This window comes from Cyprinodon tularosa, unplaced genomic scaffold (assembly GCF_016077235.1).
Source record: "Cyprinodon tularosa strain WSP-4 unplaced genomic scaffold, ASM1607723v1 ctg199, whole genome shotgun sequence".
Lineage (NCBI taxonomy): Eukaryota > Metazoa > Chordata > Actinopteri > Cyprinodontiformes > Cyprinodontidae > Cyprinodon > Cyprinodon tularosa.
The window spans coordinates 3,147,112-3,163,699 of record NW_024038729.1 but is presented as its reverse complement, the minus strand read 5'-3'; the positions used below and the strand labels follow the sequence as shown (position 1 = coordinate 3,163,699).

General features: G+C 41.2%; 1 protein-coding gene across 1 annotated transcript in view; it reads left to right on the top strand.

Annotated features, from left to right (window-relative positions):
* The window catches only part of LOC119782870 (sorbin and SH3 domain-containing protein 1), a 102,460-nt gene that overhangs the window by 76,383 nt on the left and 9,489 nt on the right, over positions 1 to 16,588 (top strand). Inside the window, exons 16-24 of the mRNA XM_038284054.1 lie at positions 336 to 514; positions 7,054 to 8,475; positions 11,050 to 11,114; positions 11,227 to 11,397; positions 13,187 to 13,233; positions 13,338 to 13,452; positions 14,104 to 14,229; positions 14,313 to 14,507; positions 14,661 to 15,182. Of these exons, the coding sequence (XP_038139982.1) occupies positions 336 to 514; positions 7,054 to 8,475; positions 11,050 to 11,114; positions 11,227 to 11,397; positions 13,187 to 13,233; positions 13,338 to 13,452; positions 14,104 to 14,229; positions 14,313 to 14,507; positions 14,661 to 15,182 (2,842 nt within the window). The remainder of the gene's footprint in view (positions 1 to 335; positions 515 to 7,053; positions 8,476 to 11,049; positions 11,115 to 11,226; positions 11,398 to 13,186; positions 13,234 to 13,337; positions 13,453 to 14,103; positions 14,230 to 14,312; positions 14,508 to 14,660; positions 15,183 to 16,588) is intronic.

Below are 16,588 nucleotides of genomic sequence, written 5' to 3'. Positions count from 1 at the left end.
TAGCAAGGGGCTGATGAACCCAGTGGGAATGTTGAGGGAATATTTATAGAAATCTGTCCTGTTGGCCTCCCTGGAATGCCAGTATATCTCTCGTAGCTAGTGTCTTCTCTAGCATCTCAGCTTTGGCTCTTTCCCACTCTAATTGCGGCGTGTCCCACAAGTATGTGAAAACAGAATACAGCCCAGGATCCCCTTAATGAGGCCCATATGACAGCTCGTTACCCGCTAGGGCTGCCCTCCGTTTATGAAAAGAAAGACACATATCCACGCAGCTCCTAATGAGTCTGGCTGTACTAAATTAGCTTTTATCCCTCTTCCTCCAATTTGTGGTCCAGCTCCTCAAGCAAGTCTGGGCACAACGAGGTGGAGAAGGACAGAGGATCATCAACGGGTGAGCCTGGGGCTCCAGAATGCGACCGACATGTTTACAAGACCGTCCTGGAGGGCGGTGACATTCCCTTACAAGGTCTGCGGGCTCTAAACAAGCACCATGGAAGCTCTTCCTCCTCTAAAGGTAGGATGCCAGCTATCATATGTCCCATAACATGAAGCCTGGATGTATATGGACGCATGGGGTCGGGGCAGACGGCACCCCAGGGTTGTTACGGCTTCTAAAACCGAGCTGCAGATGTTGGAATCTGTTGAAATTTCCAGACAGGGATGCATGTGTTTCTCTCTACCTCTCCACTTTAACACACATGGTGTCTCTGCTCTGGAATTGCCCCGCATCGGCCAATCACCTCGCAGCATTCATCGCCCCTACAAGCAGCTTTGGATTTGACGCTTACAGCTGCATTTCTAAAAATTAGAAAACAATCAACAAGGTTGAGTTATTTCAGTAATTAGGCACATAAAATTATATTTGACATAAAGGAAAAAAATATATTTATTTTATAAATTCATATTGAAAATCATTTGCTCTATCTGAAGATATTTGTAGAAAGTTAAGTGGAAGGAAAAAGTAACTTAAAGCACACAAGCAACCAAAATAAACTCCACCTTTAAAGTAGGGGTGCACCGATTGCAGTTTTCCGGCCGATTTCCGATCACCGATCTTCAAAAAGTCTGACCTGCCGACTCAGATTTTATTATTTTTTTTGCTATAACCAACACTTTGTTACAAGATCGCAATTCACTGTCAATGTTACAATCTTTTCTTGAAAAGCATGCCCTTGAACAATAGCCTTGAACCATTATAAACTTGTTTTAACTGCCCGAGAGGTAGAGCCTTGAAATAGAAATGAATTAAATAATAAATATTAAATAAAACAAACTTAAGACTACAACATTGGTCTTTTGATTTTTTTACATTTCAAAAAACAAAACTTCAACAAAAGATCAGAAAAAATATGGAATAGCAACTGATTTTAAGACACTCGCGGAGGTAAATAGATCGGTAGTTAAGATCGGTTTCATATGTAAATATCGGCCGATCACCAATCACCCTAAATTAGGGAAATCGGGGCTGATCGATCGGCCGGCCGATTTATCGGTGCACCCCTACTTTAAAGGATGTTGGACCAAAGCTTATTCCATACCAGCTAATGCTTTTAGTTTTCAATATTTCCTTTAATTATTGTATGAGACCCATAAAGAGGAATTTTAACACTGGATGATTATTAGAGTTAAGTTAGAGGAGAGGATTAAAGGTTGTTTTGATGAGGCCTCACTAGCCTGAAAGGTTGATTCACCATATTGATTTCAGTGTGATAGAAATGCTCTTTATGTTGTAGTTAGTTGAATGTCTGGTGAAACCCAGACCGAGGAATAAGCTGCTGTTAGACTGTAGACAGAGAACTGACTTTAACACATGCATATCTGCAGACTCTGCTGTACAGCATGTGTACATAAAATGTGTTAGCCGCTCTTTCTGAAAGATACTCTCCGTAAAATGAATTTATCTCCTCTAAAACTGATCTGGTCGTTGCTATTCTGGCATGGGACTCCATAAAAATGGTGATAAATCATCACAAACTGGGAAAACTTTACATTGGACCTCAAGCAACTTGGACTCTGTGCTTCTCCGCCTTTTAAATGAAATAAAGGTTCACTCAGTTAGCACTTTACTGCTAATATTACCCCTCTGGTTCTCTCTCTAGTTTTAGAAGTAGCTCAACACAAAGAATGTCACAGTTGGAGGATGCTGATGAAGGTTCTCAGTCATCCAAGTCATAGTCATTCCGTAAAAATTCAAAAAATATCCACTGGACTTGGTTTTCAAGATTTGAAGACGTTTCGCCACCTCTCCAAGAAGCTTTCTCAATTCTCAATGAATGAGAAAGCTTCCTGGAGAGGTGGCGAAACGTCTTCAAATCTTGAAAACCAAGTCCAGTGGATATTTTTTGAATTTTTACGGAACAGTTGGAGGATGTGTTTGGAATCTAATGGCAACTTGTTGCAGAGTTTCAATGTATATCAGTAAGGAAAAATGAGCTCAGAGCAACAAACTGAACTACATCAGACATCCCAAGTCTCCCTGATATAGATAGTTGTCAGTGATGGGCAGTAGCGCCGCTACATGTAGCGAAGCTATTAGTTTAACTACATTTTCCAGTAGCTTCACCGTAGCGTCGCTGCTTTGTTTATCAAGTAACTTTCCTGTAGCGACGTTATTGTTTTGATCAAGTAGCGACGCAGCGTCCACAAACGCTACAAAATCCAGGGCAAAACTTAGAAATGCAACCAGGTTTTCTATTTTGAAACAACAATCAGCCACAAGCTACTGTAAATAGCAGTTTCAGCTGACGCTCTTATAAGTGGCGTAGTAGCGGAGGCACACTCAGTAGAGTTAAACATGCGCACCCTTTCCGAGGCTGTCGTTCTATTGGCTGGAAAGGTTGCTAGGCAACGATCCAACTGCAGTCTGAGAGAGCAAAACAAATCCGCAAGCAGAGCCTACGGGTTTGCGAGCGTAACAGAGCGCGGTTTGTGCGCGAAGAAAAGGAGGCAAGCGAGAGGAGAAAATATCTGTGCAAGAAGGATTAAATCTGAGAGAAGAAACACAGAGAGAAGAGAAAATATTTGAGAGAGAGCGCATGTTTTGAGTGTGAGCATTATAAGTTTTGAGAGCAAGAAGATGAAATTCTTTTCTCAAATTGAAATGATGTGCTCTTGCATTATGGCAGGATAATTCTCCCATATCTATGTGCCACTAAGATACTCTAATTAGAGAGCAGTAGTGAAACTTCCATATTGTCTTTTCATGGCCTAGGTTACCTGACAGGATGTTTACATAAATCTGTTTTTAGGCTTTGCACAGACAAGATGTTTTTATTTATGGAGGAACAGCTCTACCGTATATAAAATAAATACATAAATAAATAAATGCTCAATAAATAAATAAATAAGCATTCAATTAATTGCCTCCAAAAATACAATGAATAAATATGTAGGTAGAAATTAAATTAAATGGTGAGACATATATATATGTATCTCTTAATTAGCTTCTTTATTTTTTTACCTTCTTTGGTAAACAGTTTTGTTTGTTACTTGAATCAACTGTTTAATTGAGGTCTTTTGTAGGGTTTTGTTTTCCCTAGAGATGTCCATTGAATGCAAACTCATAGCCATGTCTCGGTGTGTAGAACACTACACAGTACCTTTAATTTGGTTCTAATAACAGCAGATTGTTTACTAGTTTGTCTACTAGTAATTACTTTAGTTTTTATTTTAATATGCTGATCATAAAGCAATGTTTACACTGTGATATGTCATTGGCTGATCTTTAATAAATATTTTAACCAGTGCATCAGACTCATTTTGAATTGACATTAGGTTGGTACAACGTTAAGTAGCTTCTGATGTAGTTAAGCTACTTTGAACACATTAGTGTAACTTAGCTTGCTATAATTCTTTAGGTGGTAGCTGTTGTGTAGTGAAGCTTAATTTGTTGTTGAGTAGCTGATAGCTTAGCTCACTACACTGGACAAGTAGCTTGCCCAACACTGATAGTTGTTCACAGACGCCCGCAAGTCGGATAAATTATCCCGTATTTTAGACTATGCAAGGTGGTGTTTGTTTAATGCGAGTGAGAGTGTGCAGGCACTGCAATAATCTGTGCAGTACTTCGATTGTGCAGGCACAACAAGAGAGAGCAGGTTTGTGGAACATGTGCGTATCTGTTCAAAGTGATGCTCTGTTAAACAAGTGTCCCATGCGACTGGTTGTCAGTGATTGGATTAGTCAGAAAAATAAGCCAAAAAGTTTCGGTTTACTCCCTGACAGTCACCTAGTTACCACTCAAAGCTTTGCATCCTGTGAAATAGGTTGAATCCTCCAATAAAAAAACGAAAATATAAGAATCATTTTACAGCAGAATATACTAAAGTAAGCATTTTGGAACTTTGGATGTTTTCTACACGCTACAGTGAAAGAAAAACTTGGACAGCTGCAGACTCTAATACTCTAAATTTCTTATGAATGCATCCCCGATGCGCATGCACTTTTTTCCTTCCACTCACCTTTTTTTTACTTTGCTATTATAAAGCACAATGCAAAACAGCAAGCATCTTCAGCATGAGCCTTAAGATCCTTCACTTCTGAATGTCAATGCCAAGTTAGCAGAAGTTTTCCTAATAATTATGTAGCATAAAGTAACACTTCTATCTCCTTTTATAGCCTTATCTTTAATAGTCATATTGTAGCTTTTAGACTTACCTTTGGTTCTCTTAAACTGGGTTTTCTTCACAGTCCTCTCAAAGCTCTGTTTATCTCTGATCTGCAGTTTTTCCTTCCACTTAACTTTTATCTCAACATGCTTAGACACAGCTCTGAATTGCTAGCCTTTTTATCATTGAGCTGTTGTTTGTGGAAGGTGCCACTGACCCTCCGCCGGACAAATGTCAAGCCAGATTCATGTGTTGAAATCGAGTTACTGAGATAAATTAACCTTCCAATAACGTCCCACTTTATTTAGATGCACCTGTAAATCTTTTCATGTGCTTCGGAAAACTCATGGAGGGTTTGAAGTTGTCTTGTTAAGTCGATGAAATCTAACCTTGTGGATTCATTCCTCCCTTCCAGCCCCAGCTGTTAGTTAGCAGTCTCCAGGCAGGCTTAGGGCAAAACTTCAGAGCGTTTTAGAGCCAGGGAGCACAGAGGGTATGGATGAGGAGGTACTAGTGAGATAAACAGAGCTGTGAGATAAACAGGAGGGGACACAGAGGGTGGGCAGGCATGAGGAAGTCAGCTGTCAGTGTGGGGTCAGGAGCTGGAATGCCAGAGCAGAGAGGAGATACAAGGAGGGGACACTTTGACCCAATGTACCGAGCAGAGTAAACATGCACTTTTAAAGCTGGGCATTTTAAATGGCAGTTATAATCCGGATGCAGAAAAAAGAAGATTCTGATAATAGATATGCAACTATGCTGTTTGAAAATCACCCATCCAGTCAACTGACTAACATGCTTCTCTCTGAACTCCTGCCTGAGGCCCCCACCACCACCTTAGTCATTTGAGTCACTCACTGTTCATGAAACAGAAAAAAAAACAAGCCCAAAGAAAGTAAGAAACCGAGCCCTTCATCATGTGTTTTAGTCTTATGCCCACAAAACAGAAGAAAAAAAAATATCTTTGTTTACAAAGATAAAAACTGACTCTCCAGTTGGGCTGTTTCCATGGCCAGGGTAGTGACTCTTTACTCGCCATATGCCATGAATAAAACTCAGAATCATCCTCCTCGGGGTGTGTTTTCCTGACGGATTTGAATGTGGCGGATCGGTCAGCCTCGCAGCATGTGAAAGTGTTGTGTCATTTCCCTGCACCATCTGGGCTGCAGTCACGAGCCTGCTCTCACCAGGAACCGACAACTAGAAGATGATTGTCTCGGGATTTATTTTTAATTTAGAAACTAGTAGGGAAACGGCGTAATGACAGCCTCGCCTACAGATTCTGCAAAAATCAAACAATGGAAAGTTTTTGCGTAGGAGGTTAATGCAACATTCAGTGTTTTGCAGAAGTATTTAGAAAGTTTAACTTTGCCACAGTTGGCCACATTTTAACTAGAAACTTTTTTGTATGCTGGTGGGATTCTATGTTTTAGGCCAAAATACAGCAGCACAGAGCTGTGAAGTGGAAGAAAAAACACCCATGGTTATAAAAACATCACTTTTTTTTAGACTTTCTTTCCACAGTTGGCTTTTTTCTTCCTTATCTGTTAGGGAAATCCTGATATAATAGGGATATCTAAATTAGCCCGATCTCTGATAAATCTCTGTTCCAGCATTTCTATCTAGCAGACTTGAATCCTGCACTCAGAGCCGACGTGACCTGCTAGCAGAGTAGCAGATGAATTGGGGCGATGTCAGCAGCATGGCTGTACATTTGGGTAAAGTCCAAAAAAAAAAAGTTGCAGCTGAGGGAAAAATTTGTCATGCATAAGCATTGATAAGAGAAACAGACCCATGTTTAATCTCTAGGAGCTGTAAAGAACCCAAGGTCAGGTAGAAAACTCTGCAGACTGGACAAATATCAGCCATAGAGTCCAAAAATCAATCCTTTGTGGAAGAGACCACCCTGATAAGGAAGTTCTGTTTACTACAAACCATGCAGAGGATGCAGCAAAGGTAGAACAAGTTGCTTCATACGTATTTGTGAAGCATTTCACAACTGCTCAGTATTTTGTGCCGCTCAGTCGCATAAAATCCCCCTTAAAATACGCTGAACTTTGTGGTTTATGCAAGACTTTTAAATAAGATTAGTTGAAGAACAAGGGACTAGTTTTAGCTCTTCTGAAATAACCTCCAACATCACATAACATTTCATGGCATCTAGCTGTTTTAATGCTGTCTGCACCCTCGCCGTGTTGATGAAACAGGTTGCTGTCAGATTGCTCCATTTTTTTAGGAAACATCGCCATGCAGTTTCATGCTGTTAGTTCGACAGTCATCTCTGCTTGATGCGCAGGGCATCAAGTCAGCTTCCTCTCATCCACCTTCGATGGAATTTGGTTTTGAACTTAGAAATGTGGCTAACTGTTTTAGTGTGTACGTGTGTAATCTTGTGATCATTGTAATCTAACATGTTGTTTATTCTGTTGTCCTGCATGCTTGCCAGTGGATTATAAAGGTGGGAATGGCTATATAATTTCACCCTGCTCCTCTGTAAATAGTCGAACGGTTCTTGCCAGTAATGCAATAGGTGACCAGTGTAAGAGTAAGAAGCCTCTATCTGCTGCCAAAGCCTGCATACCGCAGATCCTGCCCTCTAAGTTCAAGCCTAAGCTGCTGCCACCCAGTGGTGACAATCAGGACAGCAGGACTGATGCTGTCAGGCAGCCTAAGGCCCACAGCTGTGAGGAGATCTACACAGGGTGCTGTAATGAAGCAGAGGAAGAGGAGGGCGCTCAACTATCAGATAGTGGTGCTGAGTGCAGGGATGGCCTCAGAGGTGTCTTCCCTGCCATCCGGAGGAGCGCATCTGAGTTCTCCAGCCTGTACAGGTCCATGCATCACATCCAGAGGCCCAGCTCTGTCGGCTGCAGCCCCCAAGGCAGCGTCCGCAGTCTGACCTCTCTGTTTGAGAAGGCGAAGGGTGACGGCGAGAGGTCGGAGGCGGTGGACGGCGGGAGCGTTCGACGGGACAACGTGTCGTCTCGGGTCAGTGAGTTCGAAATGATTATTCAGCGGTCCAGCTCTGCTCCCAGCCGCTCTTCCTCCCTGCCCACCCTGCACTCCAGCCAAAACCACAGCCCCAGCCACAGCCCCTCCCCTCCCTGCATGGCGTCTGCAGTCTCAGCCGAGGCCCTTCTGGTGGCTAACGCCACAAAGACGGATGTTTGCTCTCTGGTGGAGGCAGAGGGCCACGACTTAAGAACCTCATCAGCGGGGAACTGTACAGTGGATAAAGCTGCCTCCTCCTCAGGGGACGGACATGACGACAGGACAGAGTCCCCCTGTAACACTGAGGCTGAAGTAGAGCAGATCTTTAATAAAAATCCACAAGAATGTGTCCACCAAAGTGCCAGTGAATCAAAAACTCCGCCTGCATCCCCTCACCAGCAGAACCATCTGCAGCACCATCACCACCACCTCCTGCACCACTTAAACCATCAACTGCTTCTCAAGCCCAGTAAATGCAAAGGCTCCTGCCCAGCCTCCTACACCCGCTTCACCACTATCCTCCGTCACGAGAGGCAGCAGGCCACGGTTCAGCAGGAGAAGCCGGCAGCTGCAGAGAAGAAGGCCATGCTGCCCGGAAACCTCTTCCTCATGGTCCCAGCCCCCTTCAGGTTACGGAAGAACCTACAGTCTCACCAAACCCGAAGGACACTGTTAGCCACCAAGGTGACCCCCGGCCCCCAGAAGCCCCCCAGTCTGTCGCCGGAACCCAGACCCTTCATCCCCCTGCGGCTCTCCTCCCTGGAGGTCCTGGAGAAGCTGAGTAACGAGGAGGGCGGCGGGACGGAGCGGCTGAGTAACGGGCAGGTCTTCGACGCCAACGGGAACCTACTGCAGCCGCTGGCAGCTCACCACAGAGGTTGCTAACTCCATCCCTTTCACTGCTGTCACCCTCTCCCTCTGTGGTCTCTCATTGATCTTCACCTCGTGTCCCTTTTTTCTCCACAAAGCAACGCCACCGTCCTCCATTTCTAGTCTGTGTGGTGTGTTTAAGTGACAGGGAATAGTCCATCTCATTCTGAGTGTGCTGTTTGGAGCTCTTCCATTTTCACTGTGAATGAGTTCACTCATCCAAACACCTCACTGACTTTAGGAGGTTCAGGAAGCCTTTGGTAATGTAAATATACCCTCTGGACCTCAGACTAGAGTTGTATGCATGAGGCTGCGAAAGCATTACATCGATACAAGTTGTAGTTTGTATTTTATTACATTCCCAAGATGATGTAATGTTGAAGCCATACATTTTGGTACATTTCTCACAAATGCCTGGCTTTAATTGATAAACAATTCCCTGAGGTTCATCTGAAAAGTAAAAGCCAAACATTCAGTTAAATAGTGGATATAAAAAGTCTGCACAAGCTGCTGGGATGCCCTTTTCTTCAACTATGACTCAGACTCAAAAATGAATAATGAAACACAGCTGCACCACTGGTGAAGTGGCTGATTGGCGGACTACACCTACTAGCATTCAAAAGGACTCTAACTGACCTGAAATAAAAGCTCTGAGCTTTCCTCAGAGGAACAAGTTTATCATTCAGGAGAAGGGCCTGAAAGAATGACCGCACATTTAGAAATACCATGAAGCAAATTGACGAGTCATCATCAAGTGGAGAAATAATGGTTACCAGGACCTGGAGTTCCCTTTCAAAATTAAACACATTTTTAAATGCATAGCTGGTATTTTATATAAATACCTGCAGTTTTTTATACAAAATACAAGCTTTGCATTTACAAATTTGGTATCCATTTTAGCCCTATGTGTGGACAAGTTAGTTGAAAAAACATTTTTTCAGCGTGCCTTCTACAAAAATCACAAGTACATCACTAAAACAACACAATGCCCACAATAAAGCACGGCGGTGGCAGCATCATGCTTTTTAAGCTTATGTATCGGCCTTAGTCAAGGTATGAACTGGGACTGAAACAATTAATCATGATTAATCGATTATTGAAATAATCATTAACTTATTTAGTGATAAATTAATTGTTACCTGGAGTATTGAATCTATTATTTGGCTTTGTTTCATGATACAAAGAGAACATTTAAAAGAGTGGGTTTTACTTCTATTTACTGCTGCACAATTCCATATATCTTCAAAATAAAAATAAAAAGTATAAATCCACATATAACAGACATATTTAGACTATATTCTGTTAAATCGGCACAGATTTACCTACTGTCTTAGTCGCTGGTAATTTTTTAAATTCAAACCTTTTCAAAGTGGACAAAATTTCTAATTCCTCACTCATCAGAACCAGTTAAGCTTCAGACATTGATAAACAGCATCTAGTGTGTGTATTACTTATAAAATTTGTATAAATGTAGCAAGAAATGCTGATTTTCTCTTTAAACGAAATATACCCTTGATTTTCCCGTCAAGCATAAAAAAACGTACATGCCTATTTTTGCATAGAACCAATTACATCAGACCAATAGTGTCCCTACTAAAGTTGAAATCAAACCTACGCCCTTGATTGATTAATCAAAAAAATAAAACACAGATTAATCGATTTGATAAAAAACCATTAGTTGCAGCCCTAGTATGAACAGACACGCGTTACTGTCTATGTTGGTTAACACAACAGAACTAAACTAAAATAACTTCATTACTTAAAGCAGGTAAAATAACGTCTTCATTCCTGCACGCCCAGCCTGGAATTAGTTTAAATGAGCGACGCTCAGGAGATTCCAGCATAATTTGACTGATTTGATGGGATGTTGCAGAGAAGATCGGGGCAAATATTGCCAAGTCAAAATATGCCTTATCGATAAACTTAAACTAAAGACTGATTGCTGTATTCAATTCCAAAAGCATTCGTTTTATTGTAACTATGTCACTCCAAATGATGAAAAAAATGAAAATTTTTACATCTATGCATAACAGCAGAAATCTGGAGACTTTTTATACCCTCTACAACATCACATACGATGCATCTTCTCTTGTTTTTTCTTCCATGGGTTTTCTCTGTTGGTCATCCATCTCTGCTTCCCAAACAGATATTTTCTGTTTGGACATCAGTGGATGTTTAATGTGCTCCTTGGTTGGATTCAGTCAAACATCTATGATGTCACAGGGACAAATGAATCAAATGAATGGAAACCTTTATAAAATTTCAGATGCTGGTTGGTCCGTCACCATCAAAACTCCCATGATGCAATGTTGTTTTTTCATTTTTTTTACTGCAGGTTATGCTACGTTTTGTATTTCTTCTTAATTTTGCATTTCCATTCTCATATGCATGCAGATACCTACCTGTTTGTTTTGGAGTGTTCTTTATGTTTTTTGTCATTCAATTTATGCATGCTTATGATTGTATTTCTTTTAATTCAGTTGACTGGAATTGCAGAGTTGAGAGCAATATCACACCTTTTGTTTAAAAGTGTTTATTCACCATAAAGTTGGCAGTAAAATAATTTTGTTATTTCTCTCAGACTCCTCCCCAGCACCCGAGGAAAGCCAGGATGAAGTGTTGAGGAAGCGTCATGGAGACAAAGAGGTAATTTATCTAAATGTCCAAAAACTTATTTTGGAATTTAACCTCTGTCCAGATGAGGCGGCGGAATCTTTCATGCAGAGGAACTTCATACGTGTGTCTGGTTTCCTGACAGAAAATCCTGGAAGAGCAGCGGAGGCTGAAGCGGGAACAGGAAGAGGCCGACATCGCGGCTAGGAGACACACGGGCATCGTTCCAACGCACCACCAGTTCATCACCAACGAGCGCTTCGGAGACCTGCTCAACATCACAGATAACGCCGAAAAGAGGAAATCAGGCATCGAGGTAACAGGCAGGGCCGAAATCTTATTGCCTCTGTAGGCAGGAAGGGAGACGGAAATGAGAGATGAGGGACTCATCTAACTCTAAAGTTACGTTTAACATTAAATATGTGGTATATATATTATATCATTAAAGCGTTTTTGGAAATAATTGTTTTTAGCAAATGTTTTCAACAAATCTTATAAGAAGCAATGTAACTGATGCACTTTTTAAATCTAAAGTAAACCTTTAATTTTACTCGGATTTATCTTATTTGCTGCAGAATAAAAGTGACACAGAGGAACTTTTATTTCAAACATTATTGAAATTAAAGAGCATATCATTTAAGCAGAATTACTGTAGATGTATAATTACAAATATATATATATATATATACTCTACCATTCAAAAGTTTGGTGTCACATAGAAATGTCCTTATTTTTTGAAGGAGAACCACTGTACTCTTCAATGAAGATAACTTTAAACTAGTCTGAACTTCAATCAGAAGACAGCACAAACAGGCTCTAACCAGAGTAGAAAAAGAAGTGGGAGACCGCGTTGCACAACTGATCAAGAAGATAAATACATTAGAGTCTCTAGTTTGAGAAACAGACGCCTCACAGGTCCCCAACTGGCATCTTCATTAAATAGTACCCGCAGTAGCCTGTTTGTGCTGTCCTCTGAAGGGAGTAGTACACACGGTTGTAGGAAATCTTTAATTTCTTACCAATTTTTCGCATGGATTCGCCTTCATTTCTAAGAACAAGAATAGACGGTCGAGTTTCAGTTTAAAGTTCTCTTTTTCTGGCCATTTTAACGTTTAATTGACTCCACAAATGTGATGCTTCAGAAACTCAATCTGCTCAAAGGAAGGCCAGTTTTGTAGCTTCTGTAACGAGCTAAACTGTTTTCAGATGTGTGAACATGATTGCACAAGGGTTTTCTAATCATCAATTAGCCTTCTGAGCCAATGAGCAATCACATTGTACCATTAGAACACTGGAGAGATAGTTGCTGGGGCTCTATACACCTATGTAGATATTGCACCAAAAACCAGACATTTGCAGCTAGAATAGTCATTTACCACATTAGCAATGTATAGAGTGTATTTCTTTAAAGTTAAGACTAGTTTAAAGTTATCTTCATTGAAAAGTACAGTGCTTTTTCTTCAAAAATAAGGACATTTCAATGTGACCTCAAACTTTTGAACGGTAGTGTATACAAATATATATATACTACTAAAGATATGCTAAAGCTCCTTATGCCCTCTGTTAGGTGTTTTAGAGGTTCTGTGATGCTGTGGGCTAATTTCTCATCCCAAGGCCCTTGGATTCTTGTTACAGTACATGGCTTCATGACCTTTTCTAAAAATGTCAGGATATTTTAAATGATTATTTAAAGACCTCTGCAGATAAAACCTGAAAACGGTTCAGAAGACTGAAAACAAACCTCTTTAATAAACGCTATTTCTGACATATTGAATTGAAAAAGCTTCCTGGATGGAACCGAAGCGTCATCAAACTTGGAAACGAAGTCCAGTGAATTTGTTTTTTTTTACTTTTTTGGAAGGACTCTATCCCTAGGCATAATTCTATAGACCACCCAGCACTTTGGATCAGAACCGCTCTCCTTTCGGAGCTCAGCTGTCTAATTATTAATTATTGTTCCTGAAGCATTGGTTGCACAAACTAGAGGGTTGGCCAACAGACTACAGAATATCTAAATGAAATGTTGAAATAGTTCAAGGTTTGATGATGCCGTTAGCATAACCATAATAACAGTTATTACAGATTTGTTTTTCCTTTCTACACAGAGAACTCCAGCCATGGCACGCTTTGACTTCAGGGCAGAAACCCTAAAGTAAGCGAAAATAATCCAAATCATAATAATAACCTGTGTGTTTAACTTCATTCCTACAACAATTTGATTTATCTGGCTGTGGCGGGTATTTTTTTTTTATTTAGGGAATTACCGTTTCAGAAGGGGGATATTGTGTACATTATCCGACAAGTCGATCAGAACTGGTATGAAGGCGAACATCACGGAAGAGTTGGAATTTTCCCCAGAAGTTACGTGGAGGTTGGTTCATTCCGCTTTATTTTATTCCTCGTCGGCTCTGATTAACTATTGTACAATAAATCGGTGTGTCACTTTAAAATCCAGGTGGAGCACATCATTCCGCAGTTTATTCATGTTCATTTTATATGTTTTTTTTTAAACCCAAAATAGTTTTTCTTAGAGAATCTCAGCAGGCTATACCCAGAAATATGAAATTTATTGTTAATACAGAAATGTAAGTCTACTGAAAGCTGTGTCCATTAACTATGTATGAATGACTGGGATTGTCCCTGTTTTTTATTGTTCTCTGCACTTTTTCCTTCCACTCAACTTTCCATTAATATGCCTAAATCGATCACTCTTAAAAAGGCCAGCTTTCACACCTTGGAGAGGATTTCTGCTGAACAGCTATAAATCAAAAGTCTTCCTCATTGTTTAGCACAAAATAAGAAATTTCTCTTAATTAAATTAACAAAAATTCATTTTCAATAAATAAGCTTCTGCAATGAAGAGAATTCAACTTTTTCAGTTCTTCTAATTAATTACAACGCTTGTTTATATTTGAAGCAACCTGCTTCTTGTACCTGAATGATAATGAAGGTTTTAAATAAACTGTTAGTCAAACTAAGAGGCTTATTTTATTGCCCTGCTGTCATTGTTTCTGTTGTGCAGCTCCTCCCTCTGACAGAGAAAGCCCAGCCAAAGAAAAGCGCCCCGGTCCAGGTACTGGAATACGGAGAGGCAGTCGCCCGCTTTAACTTCAAAGGAGACACAGTGGTGGAGATGTCCTTCAGGAAGGTACTTCACTCCTCTTTAGTTGCTTTTTTAAACAAGTCGGCTGTGTTTTGCGTGTTTTCTGACCCCGTCATGTGTTTCTGCAGGGTGAACGTATCACGTTGATCCGCAGAGTGGATGAGAACTGGTACGAGGGTAAAATCTCCGGCACTAATCGGCAGGGCATCTTCCCCGTCACCTACGTGGACGTCCACAAACGGCCGCGAGTCAAAAACGGGGTGGACTACCCGGATCCTCCGGTCAGCCACTCGCCGCAGCGCAGCACCAACGCTTCCCCTCAGGTGAGGCACGGTGGAGGTAGAGGCAGCATACGGAGTGCATAAATGATGATGTCCCTTCATGTCTGTTCACTTCATTGCTCTTTGTGGGGAATTTGTTTCATCCTTTCTCTCCTTTTTCCTTCTATCCCATCCTCATCCCGCTGTGCTGTAAAGCTCTATCGTAACCGTCTGACTACCTCCCCCCTGCCTCTCCCTCGCTCCCCCCGTCGATCCGTGTCCCCTGAGGTCCACGCTGTCTCCTCTGAGTGGATCTCTCTGACCGTGGGAGGTGGGAGCCCTCCCGCTGCCCCGACCCCTCCCCTGCCGCCGCTGCCCAGCGTGTCCTACCGCTGGGGCGAGTACCTGCCTCCACCTTACTCTGCCAGCCCCGTGCCCAATGTCACCGGCAGCCCGTATTGTATCTCCCCCATGGCTTCCCCATCGGCCTCCCCTCTGCCCCCACCGTACCCACCGAGGCCCAGCTCAGCCACTCCCTTCCTCACTTTCACTCCACCTCAGGGGGAGGGCTTCCTGCTCCACTCTTCCTCCCCTCACCTCTCGCGCAGCGTGAGCCCGAGCAGCGGGCCGGTGCTGGAGGGCTGGCTGAGGGGGGAGAAGGAGCTGACGGAGGGGGAGAGCACTGAGGGGGACAGGGGTCGCGCCGCCCTGGGCAGCAGACACAATAGCCCTGCAGAGGTATCTTCTGCATGGTGTGCGGTGTTCACTCTGGAAAAAATGTTTCCGGGTCACTGTTTGTTTCTAGACTAGCTGTTCTGATGAGTTCATGTCAATCTTATTCTAAATGGGTGCAATTAACTTATACAATGCCTTGCAAAAGTTTTCATACCTTTAATACTTTCACTTTTTTTGACATTACAACTAAAGACTTTCATGCATTTTTCTGAGATCAGATTTGAAAAATTAACATGAATTAGAGTATATTTAAAAAGTGGATAAAAAAAGATCCAAGAGGATAAATATTTATAATTATCTCACGGCAAAAAATTAAAATCTAGATAAGTCTTTTTTTTCTTTAAATAAGGGCATTTGTTCTTGAATTGAGGAGGTAAAAAAGCAATTTTGTCAATGGAACAAGACAATTTACACTTAAAATAAGAAACCACAATTGCATTTCTTATTTCAAGTGCATATTATCTAATTATCTTATTTTAAGAGTAAAATTACTCCTTTACCTACTCAAATTAAGGATGAATACACTTAATTTAAGAAATGTTTACTTATTTTTAGATCGTTTTTGCAGTGTCTGATGCAATAAACCAATGACCTGCCTTCAAATATAAAGCAATACCCTGAAAACTGATTTTCACAGATGGCTTCCATACAGTTTGATTGAACTTTAGCTGTTTTGCAAAAAGAAAACTAGTTAAATATGGGTGTGTAGAAGTCCAAAGTCCTTAATATTAAAATTCTTATTGCTGTAATCGCACCTAAGGCTGATTCCACTACTTATTTGCTTAAAGGAGACTGAAGATAAATGCATGCCGCACATTTCTGATTCCTTTGTTCTTGTTAGAAAAAAAACTTTAACAAGAATTCTTATTTTTTCTCTGTTGGTCTATCTCATCAAAACTCGTATTAAAATACATACAATTCTGGGATTGTCATGTGAAAAGAATCTATACAAACAAAAACAAAGGGTGTGAAAATTTTTATAAGGCTCTGTTGGTTTGACCAAGAGTTAAAGATCTGCTGGAGTTGTAAAAGAACAAGGATGTTGCTCACGGTCTGCAAGCCTGCATGCTGTTGTGTGCACTACTAACATGGAGTGGTTTTACAGTGTTTGTGTGTGGCAGACTTTATGGAGAGGAATGGTTCCAATTTCTGACACAGTGCTTAAACAGAACATGGATAACAGTTCGGATCATTTGAGGCAGCTTTCCAAGAAGACATGGCAGCTCTTTCTAATATAAATAGATTTTTTTTCTAATGATGGACTGATGCTAACAGAACCTGCTAACCAGCTCCTGTGCTTTCTAATGTTGTCTCGACCAGGACAGGCCTTTTGTTTTACTGTCTATATCATCACAGATGATACTAAGTTTGCATTTACAGAACAGATCTGCTTCTAATGTCGCTTATCT